General features: G+C 38.0%; 1 protein-coding gene across 1 annotated transcript in view; it reads left to right on the top strand.

The window, feature by feature from the left end:
* The first annotated feature begins 2,107 nt into the window (after nucleotides 1–2,107).
* Nucleotides 2,108–11,849, top strand: part of LOC145994648 (unconventional myosin-Ie-like) — a 164,340-nt gene continuing 154,598 nt past the window's right edge. The window contains exons 1-3 of the mRNA XM_083130752.1: nucleotides 2,108–2,279; nucleotides 4,341–4,466; nucleotides 8,885–8,974. Coding sequence (XP_082986878.1) covers nucleotides 2,277–2,279; nucleotides 4,341–4,466; nucleotides 8,885–8,974 — 219 coding nt within the window. The 5' untranslated portion in view covers nucleotides 2,108–2,276. The remainder of the gene's footprint in view (nucleotides 2,280–4,340; nucleotides 4,467–8,884; nucleotides 8,975–11,849) is intronic.

Raw genomic sequence — 11,849 nt, 5'->3', positions numbered from 1 at the left:
TACGATATACAACACAAATGTTGTCCATTGTTTTTCTTACATTTTCTACAGTTAGTATACTGAAATTCATAGTTATTGAATTTTGTTATTAAATTTTAAACATTCCATTGAAAAAAGGCTTTAAAAGTTAGGACCAAATTTTACTAGTAAAGTTTATATTGTGTGACCTCTCACAAAGAAAACTATACATTTTGAGAGCTGTGGATCCATTTATTCTTTGGATTAAATAGTAGAATATAAAAATATAACTTGGTTCCAAACTTTTTTCGATCTAATGTTTAATCCTACTAAGGAAGTAAAATTAATTACCACTATACACTATTTAAATTAGATAATTGTAGGATTTCTTGGGGGCTTCCACCACCTTAGCCCCCCCTGGCTACGTGCTTGTCCAGATCTGAACATACTAGGAAACCGGAACGACGTGATAACAAGAAATATACTCGGTTACAAACATTGTTTTCGAAGGATGGGGGTCATCCGAAATAAGCTTTCGTTGCTGACGCCGCAAGAGAGTATAGATCAACCAAATTGTTATGATTTTATGAAGGATGGCAAGATGTTCGAGCTGACAGTACCAGGCTGGGGTAAATAAGTGAAACGAAAGGACTCTTTGGATCAGAAATTTTCCGTAGCAGCATGATGGTAGCTCGATTTCATTTGATACGATTTTTGCCCTTTAGTGTCGCTTCTCTGCCAACTTGGACTAATCACGGCTATGAGTGATGATATGATGAAATTGATGAAGGGACACTAACAAAGAACACTCATTTCCATACCGGGATTCGAACCTGGGTCCCCTGGCGTCGTAGCGCGCTGTGCTAACCACTCTCCACGGATGTCGATGGAATTAAAAACAAAATTATGACCAAGGATAAAGGGGGGCGGGATGTATAAACTTTCTGGCCTCCGTCGTGCTAGATTGCTCTCTGTTTTCTTGGCATGGGCGTCGCGATGGACGAGGGGGTGGTCAAATTGATCGGTCGAACCCACTAGGAAATTTGTCATCGCTTATTTCAAATTAGAAAAAACCTTGTTATTTTGATAGTCGATAACATAAATAAAATTCACTTAATGAGTATTCAAGCAGAACAACAAAGGAAAAACAATGAGCTCGCTATTTATTTAACAACTCAGTATTTAGAATTTTTTTGAGAGATCGGGAAAAAAATTGAGGTGGAATTTTTTTCAGTAATGTCGCGGTATGTAGGGGTGATCGTATCTCTCTTAAGGTGCAATATTATAATAAAAAAATATTGACGTAAGAGTAATTATGTTATTTTTGACAACTAAAAGCAATAATAAATCTTCAATAAAGACAGGAGGACAGCTTTGGAAAGCGCTTCTCACTAAAACTATCCCCCCTCGAGATCGTCGTAAATGCGCTAATATTAGATCTTTGGACTTTTTTTTTAATAGCGTGGGCACAAAGCGTGATCGCCCAAATATAGCGTTGCTCGGCGAGCGCTGCTCACTTGCTCGGCACAGATTCACAGGATATATAATTTTTGTGTTTCTCAATCTTGTGAGGTAAGGAGTAAGAAGAGGAAAATTGTGTAAAGATTGAGGCTAATGAACAACTATTGATTAACGGCTTGGTATAAAGCAAAGGCATTGATATTTTCATCAATCAGCACACACAAGTAAACAATCCTACTCAATGAGCGAAAATCTTGCTGAGTGAGCATCGCGCAGATACTTCGACGCGTCCCTGATCTCCTGGTCTTCCAGGGAACAATTTCTCGAAAAAAAAAAAAAAAAACTGACCTGGCAACTCTGCATCCACTCTACAGCCACAACGAAAGGGAGATCTCACTTATCGCACGCTTTACAAACACCTTTCTTGGTCAAGTTCCGCCCTTCCTCTTCTGACGTACAATAGATTCATTACATTGTTAGGTTCGGTATGTTAGGTTTAGGTCTCGAAGCATAAATACACTGCAGTTTTTGTGAAAAGTATATTTATGCTAACATACTTAAATCCAATATACCCAACCTAACAAGAAAAATAATTTATCTGTAGGTCAGAAGACGAAGCGTGGGGCTTGACCAAGAAAGGTGTTTCGTAACTGTGCGATAATTGAAACTCGAAAGGGAAAGGAAACAAGTGAAGGAGTGTTGGCTTCTGGTACTGTATTATTAACTTTTCTGAAAGAACTTGATGTTCCTGTCAGAGAACAGCTGTTACGTTATGCTTAAATGACGAATCAAGTGAATCACGCACCAAAAAGTGTTGGCGGTCGAAAGGAGAAGTGATTTAGAAGTTCTGTTCCAAAATGGTAAGCATACGTTAATATACATGCGTGAATGTTGATTTTTTTAAATAAAATAAAGTGTATGAGTAATGTCATTTCACTGTCATCTGTACAATATAACAATTTTGAATCGTGTTTTATAAATTATTATTGAATTCTCTAACTCCAAGCGAAATTACACCCTGGTGATATACCCCCCACTGAGAACTAAAGAGTCGGTTATGAACTGTATTTATTTATTTTTTCAACGTAATATTTGAGGTAGAAGATAATACAAGAACTGAATGATATACAAAACTTTGCCTATATGTTTCCATTTACTTATATTGTAACCTAGTTCATATATTTTCCCGTTCTGCGATAATATGGCATAATCATGTTGCACACACACATTTTGACTTGTTACAAGTAGATAGATAGTAGAAAAATGTAAGATAAACGAGAAAGTAAAAATGAGAGCAATATAGGCTAGGAACATTACACATACAGGATCTTGTACAATATGAAAATATTTTGTTATATCTAATGTCGGTGTTAACATATCCATGTCCCTTCTATTTTCATTTGCCTTTTTACATATTCGAACAAGTGTTCTCGGGTTACCAGCCAGGTTAAATCTGCGTTAGCTTCCAACATTTCGAGCACATACATTGCTCTCATCTTCCCAGGAACATAAAGGGCTGTTAAGGCTTCTTTTAAACAATCATATTTTACCAAAAAACAACTTATTAAAAAAGAAATTTTACACATGTTCTTGTGTATTGCCAAGAATGGTAAATTTCTCGTATCGGACAAACGGATTTCTTCAAATTTACAGGAGAAATTACTTACCGAATGCAGTTTCTTTATACTTGTGGAAGTTCGGGGAAGTGTTTTCTCGCATCGTTCATTGAATTTTGCCGGTAAATAATCTATTTTTCTATATAAATGTGTGACCGATGCACGAAAGCTCTTGCATCCATTTACTTCCAGGTGGATGTAGCCTGTGTGTGATGGCGTAATCCCGGTCAGTGTTTCCAAACACATGTTTTTTGTAACTGAAGAAGGTACGTTTCCGCAATGGTTTGTGGGACTATGTGTCAATGGTTTGTGGGGCTATGTGTCAATGGTTCGTGGGGCTATGTGTCAATGGTTCGTGGGGCTATGCAAGAATGGTGTGTGGGGCTACGCATATTTTTTTCAAAACCAATTTTTAACTATTGTAACCTATACGTGACCTACCTAACCTAACCTTACCGGAAATGGTTCGTGGGGCTATGCGTCAATGGTTTGTGGGGCTACATAGGTATTTTTGGGTGCAGTGGGGTGGAAACACTGCATGCCGAGTATGGTAGTGAAACTGTGACCGCCATATTGCGTGTTACCAAAGGCAAAAATAAACGAAGAAAACTTACTCGATATGTCGCAAATAGAGCTTATTTCCGTGAAATAAGCGAAATTCCACCTTAAGTAATTTTCTCAATGCAGAATACGTAAGTACAAATATTTAAATTAAATGAACTAGCAAATTTCAGCCATTTGTTCGATACGAGAAATTTACCGCCAAGAATAAGGGAGAGCCTCCCCGATGGCGCAGTGGTAGCGTCATCGCTTTGTAATCAATGAGTCCCAGGTTCGATACCTGGTGGAGGCATATAGTGGTTCGTATCCCACTTTAAACTGTAGGTTAACACAAAATGTAGACACGTAGCCATAATTCCTTTTTGGATTTTTTTCCATTCATTTTGGTTTAATCTGGGCAAAAAGGGATTTCTTGAGTAAATTACCCTTTTCTTCTTCTAATTATGTATGAATTGAGATGGGGTGTTAACATAACATTGTCCTTCCAATGGAAGTCCTAGCCATTCTACTTAAATTAAAACAAACTTCAGACTTCTACGACAAATAGTTCTCATCTTAGTTATCATTTACGTCATATCAGTGCACTAGATACTGTCATTATATTGGTAAAAAAAATATATCATATTGGTACATCGTTAATAATTATAGCACCACTGATGGCTAGTAAATTAAAGTTTGTCTCTGTGATGCAACATTCAGTGAATTCATTCTTCTGCATTAAGTTACGATATTTTTTCTTTGTAGGTGTACCACTGGCAGTCACACAATGTTAAGCTCTCTGGAGTTGATGATATGGTTCTCCTCTCAAAAATTACGGAAGATGCTATTGTTGATAATCTGAGGAAACGTTACGAAGATGACTGGATTTTTGTATCCTTTTGTTTTGTGCTTGTGCTTGCTCTAATGTTCAGTTGTAAGTGTTGGGTGCTGGCTGACAAGTACAAAGTTGAAATATTTATTGATGATGACGTATGTTTGGCCGAGATCCCATTTAAAACTATAGGTGATGTGTTTTTGTACATACTCAACAAATTTATTTATAAGGGAGGTAACAGTTCTAAATGTTTAATGATTTTTTGCAAGTTTTATAGAAGTACTAGAAAGTGCTTTAGAAAACTTGAAACAATTGTGCCTTGGAGAAACTAACTAACACAGTTAAAAAGTTGACTAAGTATATTATTATCAGATAAATTATGATTTGAAATGTAGCTTATGTGAGCAGGCATTGTTGTTTTCCTATCAACTTGGACATCAGTTTTTGTGGATTTCATGCAAGGCTCGAGGGGAGTTTTCTGCTCAGTACCATATAATACGTAAACAGGTGTTGAAAACATTTAGGGATGCTATTGTAATACTAAGAGCCCTAATCCTGACCTGCCTAACCTAACAACAAAAGCATGTAGTGACAAAATACCCTTCTGCATTCCACATCTGAAGTAGATGGCAGTTTTAGTCCATATCCAAGATGACAGTAAATGAATGGCTTCTTGCAAGCAAAGAATCATCTAGGAGTACATGGAAAGGAAAAATAGTTCTTCAGAAAACACTTAGTACTAATCACTAAGACACTGAAGTATGTGTTATCAGGCATAATTATAAATTGAACCATGTAAAAAATTCTTGTGCAGCATGATAAATTCATTTCCCCTTAATTCTCAACTTAATACTCCAATATTGCAAGTGCTCAACATTGGAGCATTGCGAGGTTGCAATTGCAATTTCAGCCAGCAAGAATTTTACACACTGCCTGCATTCAATACAGTTATCTTCCAGTGGTAAGATGATGGCAGTCATGGGGTACGTGCATCATCGTTTTAAGGGTAATTCATTCAAAAGCATACCTTCTGTTTAAAGTTTTCAAAGTTTGCATAATTGAAAATTGGCTACTAGAGTTGGAAGTGGTCAGAAAAAAAATATTTTTATTAAAAAGAAATTGAGTTTTTTCCCCAGGTATTTTGGTGGGGCTTTTTTCCCCCCAATGAGTTTCAAATCAATGAAAATACATTACTTGGGCTGCATTTTTCTTGTTCCTCAGCTTTCATATATATCTCTACTGTAAAAAGACACTAATATCTGAAAAGGTTTATTTTGTGTATTTATGCCATTTACACCTTTCACCTACAACATACACTTCCATACTTCAACATACACTCCTGTACATTTTATAACTTTGTCCCTAGGTTCAACAAATATATAGTATCTGAAGTTCTGTGGAAATATAGCAATAACTATTGTCAATAGACAGGTATTTCTTCAAATCATCATAACGCCCATTTCCCTTTAGTTATAGTGAGATTTATTCATTATAAATTATTAACAGGAGTAGTTAAAACTTGGCTGTTATTCACAAAATCCCCATCTTGGTGTACCCTGTTCCTCCATTCTGAAGGAGTGTAGCCACTGGCATCACAAGTAAAATAAAATAACCCTTCAGTACCAAAAAAAGGTGGCGGAAGGTATGTGTGTGTGTGTACCTGGTTTCCCACATGAAATGAACTATTGAAATAATGTGAAGACAGCAAGTGTGTGTATTACAAGAAAGAAAGTAAGTTAAGAGTCCCCACCGGTTCATAGTAACTAGAAAGTTCTCCCATCCGTCCCTTAGAGAAACACACCTCTTCACCTCACCGTACTATGCCAAACATCTGAGACCCACTGCTCAGTTCCATCCCTATTTATTTTTATGGGCCTCCCCGATAGCGCAGTGTTAGCATTGTTGCCTTGTAATCAAGGGGTCCCAGGTTCGATACCCGGTGGAGGCACATGGCACAGTGGTTCGGATTTCACTTTAAACTGTAGGTCCAGTCCCGATTAGCCTTTCTGTGCATAAAGTGGACTTAAAACAACAATTCAACAAATTCCATCCCTATTTATAGTACCCGCTAATGACCTAACCTGTTACTAGAAAAGGTCGGCTGTCCAGCGACACACCCACCTACCCCAAAGACCAAGAATTAAAAAAAAGCCAGTACAGAAGTACACATGCACATACAATTTATAAATGCCACTAACATCACCAAAACACACGAAACTAAATACTGGCCAGTCTAATTAAGTTAATTAATAAATGGATATAACATTAACAAGGATCCAATACTGATCACATCATTACATATCTAAGTTATCTGGACACTGATTGAATAACATAACCAGATGTTTTGTGCACACCTGGTCTGCCCTCTGACACAACCAATGTTGCTGATACACCTCGTGATTGAAAAAAAGAACATCCTTTATCACCACTATTCCATATTTAAACCCATAAATCGTCTGTAATGTGTAAAATGCTTAAAAATGTATCATACTTTTATCAATTTGGTAAATATCCACAGAGACCATCGATACACATCGAAAATTTTTGCAAGCAACTCCACAGTTGTCTTTTATTTATATTTGTTTTCACTTTGTACAAAAACCTTTTTACACCTTAGTAACTTTTCCCCTATACTGAATGTTCATGTAAAACACAATTTTCTGGTTTAATGTTTAAAAAATATCCACATGGACAAAGTTAATACCCAATGTGAGATTCATGCATCTATCGCTACTTTTTGTACAATTGTTACATACGTTTAAAGTCTTGGTTGGGTGACTTTTCTACAGAAGTCACCCAACGGAGGGCACATAATATTTTTTGTAGTTATTAATGTAAATATATCCCCTTGTTAACTTGTGTAGTCCTCCAGCCAAGTTTGAGGTGCAGTGTGAAAAGCATGAATTGCAATACAGGGTCTGTATAAAAAGTAATGAGACCAAATTCAGGAAAAAAAATGTATTGAAGATATCGCTACAAATCATTAAAATGCTTCAAAATAGGACCCTTGGGCATCGATACACTTCTGCCAACGAGTTTTCCACGCTTGGAAGGCACCCTGGAAGTCCTTTTCTGGAATGTCTTTCAAGCAGCGCGTTAAAGCTGCTTTCACCTCTGCTACGGTCCCATGGCGGTGTCCTTTGGGGGCTGTCTTCACTCGGGGTAACAGGAAAAGTCCGCTGGGGCCAGATTGGTACTGTAGGGAGCTGGGGAAGCGTTGTGATGCCGTTCCGGGCCAGGTAGTCATGGACCACGAAACAGGTGTGACTTGGTGCATTGTCATGATGCAGCCTCCAATTGGCACAAATTTTTCTCATCTGCAAATCCTCGGTAATGATGGTGTGCACAGTCATTTTATCAATTCCTACGCGGTCTGCAATCATACGAACAATTAACTGCTAGTCTGAGCTCAACACATCACGCACACGTTGCAAATTGTCCTCGGTTCTGCTCGTGGACGGGCATCCTGCGTGGGGTTAGTCTTCCACACTCTCTCGACCGTCTTTGAAGCACTTGTGCCATCTCAAAACAGCAGCTTTTGATAGGCTTTCACTCCCGAACACTTGCTGGATCATGGCCAACGTGTCCATAGCCGATTTTCCGAGTCTCACACAGAATTTAATGGCATAGTGCTGTTTGATGCATTTTTAAGCTTCAACCGAGCCTATAGACAGGGGCCCACTTAAACCAAGATACGAACCGCATGGAAGCTCGTAGGCGACAGATGCTAGGTGCATTTTGATGCTTACTTCCCCTCCATCGAACCCACCTGAAGCGAGTCACGTCAAAAAAAATTTGGTCTATTACTTTTTATACAGACCCTGTATGATTGTCAATTGTTATCTAGTTCCTTACTACTCAATTCTGCAGCCACGAACACCATAAAACTCCACTTTCTACAGAGTTTGCTTCCTTTGCTATATCATCAGGATAATGGGTTGGTCCTCATTGGAAAATTTTGAATGGACTTGATCGATCGACCCAGTTAACACTGACAAACACTTCTCACTGTAATAAACAGGGAGCATTTCTTTATGAATATCCTCAGCAGGAAGTGCTTATTCCCTTGAAACTGAAAAACAGCACATAGATCTTCAGTTGTACTATTCTTAAGTACTTTTTCATTGTCAATTCTAAGCTGCACATGCATAGGAAATATCTCACCTGCTGCCTAGCCTGTAATCCTGGAGTGTACTGCCATCTACTGGTAACTTACGACACTACAGACTACTGGCACCAGCTATCCCAGAACTGTGACTTATTTACTGATTTTCCCCTGTAATTTTCTTCAGCAAAACTTGAGCTCTTGTAGATTACTCTTGAACTAGACTGAATTGTGCGATGCTGCCTTAAATTGTAAAACATTTTGATAAAAATACAATAAATTGGATATTATAAGAAAGTACTCGTACATTGGAGGGTTTAAATGGTATTTTCCAGTACTTTTGCAGCCACTTCCTTGACTCAACTGTAGACATGCATTGGGCCCGTGTTGGTATCAATCAATCCATTTAAGCAAATGCCTTATTTCAGTGAGAAGGAGATCGAGATTTACCAAGGAGCTGTGAGTAAATGTAGATAAGTTTGTTATTGAACATTAGGGGAGACTGGGGTAATTAGAACATGGGGTTATTGGAACATGTTAATGTAGAATAATTTAAAACTAAAAGACTGGTGTAATAACATTTCATATCTATGTACCTACACTAAACCTACATGCAGAAAATTTGTTATTGGAATAACTACACAAAAGTAAGTTTTATTTGACTTTTATTATACACCTGCAAAAAATGATGTGACGCATGCTTGGTGTTTCTCTGCTTCTGCATATACTGGATGTGAATGAAAGAAACCTTGCAAAATTTTCTTCATCCCTATAATAAAACATAAGGGCACACATCTTTTCATGTGAGTTTGGTTGTCTATGGGCAATTTGCCTGGTTTTTATAAGCAAAGTTCTTATTACCCCAAAAATTTCTGCAAAGGGGTTATTAGAACATTGCGTAATTTGCTTCATTTCGCTTGGGTATACTAGATTGTACATGTAACTATTAGAAGTTTTTTCTTTACTACATTGTAGAATGGCCTGTAACATTTCAAATAAATCATAGAACACTGATTTTCATTCACACATGTTTGCTTCACAGCTGGGAAATTGAACTTTATGAAAAAAGACGTTAACTTGGGATTTTATTTAAACAAGCATTGATAACTCCAGAAGAAGTAGAGCTATTGTGTTCAAATTTGCAGGGTAAATGGGACATTTATATATGATGTTCTTATTGCCCAACAGCAATCTAAAGCTATTCAGTTGAAATTTCTAACTTATGTTCCATTAACCCCAAATGGGGTAATTGGAACAATTTTATGGTGTCATGACAATTTTTTTTTTGGACGAGTATTTGCAATGCAGGTATGGTCATTATTTTTTTCAAAAATATACAAAAGATGTCCTTTTAAATGGTAGAAATTTTTAAAAAAATCCATCAGTAACTTTCTGAGAAATTTACAGTGGAACTTCTACATGCTGTTTCCTGTTCTAATTACCCCGGTCTCCCCTATATGAGAACTTTCCCCTGTATTTCACAACATTGTGGAGATGAGAAGACAAGTGAAGAAATTGTGAACATTGTATATACTTGTAAATTGAACCAAAGTACAAACTGCTTAACAAATTTCCTCATTTATAAAAACATTCCAAGTGTTTGACAGATTTTTTTTTGTACACTTTCAGTGCTTTGAATCCTTTCTTATTGTACAAGAGTCGTTCAAGGTTGACCGGGACTTTTATTTCTAGACAGGAAATATCCATACATAGAAGCACCAAACTATGTCAGTTTTTCAAAGTATTCCCCCTGAACATCCAGACACCGTTGCCGTCGTTGTAGAAGTTCCTTGATGCCTTTGGCATAGAAAAAAGTAGGTTGGTGTCGTAACCACTGCAGGACAGCGTTCTTGAGTTCCTCATCTGTCTGGAAGTGCGTCTCGCCCAAATGCTCTTTAAGTGCCCCAAACAAGTGGAAATCACTGAGGCATCAATCTGGACTGTAAGGACTGTGTGGTAAAACCTCCCAGTGCACGCTGGCCAGTGTTGTTTGAGTCAAATGGACCGTGTGGGGCCTGGCATTGTCATGGAGAAGAATGACGTGTTTCAACAACATTCCAGGTCTTTTCTTCCGAACAGCCCCACGTACAGCACCGTGAAGCAGTGTTGAGTAATACTTGGCATTAATTGTAGCACCTTTCTCCACAAAATCCACATGGATAACACCTTTCATGTTCCAGAAGACTGTTCCCAAAATCTTACCGGCAGCGCTTTGCTTTTCTTGGGTGGAGGGGAACTTTTATGACACCATTCGTACACTCTTGCCCGTGACAGTGTTTGTTCACCATACTGTGCTTGCAGTCTACACCAAATTTGAGCAGGTTTCACCTTCACCTTCTCCTTCACGAGAAATTTCATTATACACCGCTGTTCCACAGCAACAGATACACTACTTGCCGCCATCTTTGTTTACACTACTGCGCATGCGCCAAATGTGTCGCAAAGGATCATGGTTACTCGCAAGGAATCATGGTCTGTCCTGCCCTAGTAATGCAGCGCTACATTGATTCATTAATATTTTACGCACGAAAGTCCTGGTCAACCTTGAACGACCCTTGTATTCTAAATACTAGTCACTGGGGCTACTGCTACTGGCTTTATTTCCTACACTATATTTTTCTTATATCTAACTGCTCAGCAGCTTTAATTTGTAAACCATATATGGGGTCTGTCCTGAAAATAATGACCTAATGTTAATATTATGACCACAACTTGCATGGCAGCCGATGAGAGTGGACTGTAAGGCTCATGTGTAAATGAGGACGACGTCACTGGCCATGTCAGTTAGGAGTTAAATTAGTGAGTGAGCACATGTAGTGTGTGATCATCACATTTGCAATACTGAGGGAGTAGAGCAGTGAATTTGCGTCAAATTTTGGGCAAAGCTGGAGTATTCTTCCGCAGAAACTATTTGGATGATTCAGATGTTCTTCGCTGGTTGTGAGATGCAATATGACGAAAAGCTGCAGCTCTGAGTAGCTTCGTCATGGCGACACTCCACCCATTTACATCTTGTGCAGCATTTTTTGGTGCACCATCACATCATGCAGGTGACTCAGCCACCCTACATCCCAGATGTTCCATAAACTTAAATCACATTTTATTTCTTTTGTAATCGTAATTGTAATTTTTGTATCATATGTCTCAATACTTTCAGGACAGACCACATACATATTTTTATAAGTTTTAAGATCCTCTTCTGTCATCTATTAAATCTGTGTGATCATAAGGAGAAACAGAGTTCCTCAGGTAGAAGGGTTCGTTTGAACATTTTACCACCACAGTACATTTTGAATTATATTTTTCTTTCCTTCTATTTTAGTTACTTTATATC

The sequence above is a fragment of the Lepisma saccharinum genome, chromosome 11, assembly GCF_977018435.1.
Source record: "Lepisma saccharinum chromosome 11, izLepSacc3.1, whole genome shotgun sequence".
Taxonomy (NCBI): Eukaryota; Metazoa; Arthropoda; class Insecta; order Zygentoma; family Lepismatidae; genus Lepisma; species Lepisma saccharinum.
Note: the sequence above shows the minus strand (reverse complement) of the source record. Positions and strands in the feature narration are given on the sequence as shown.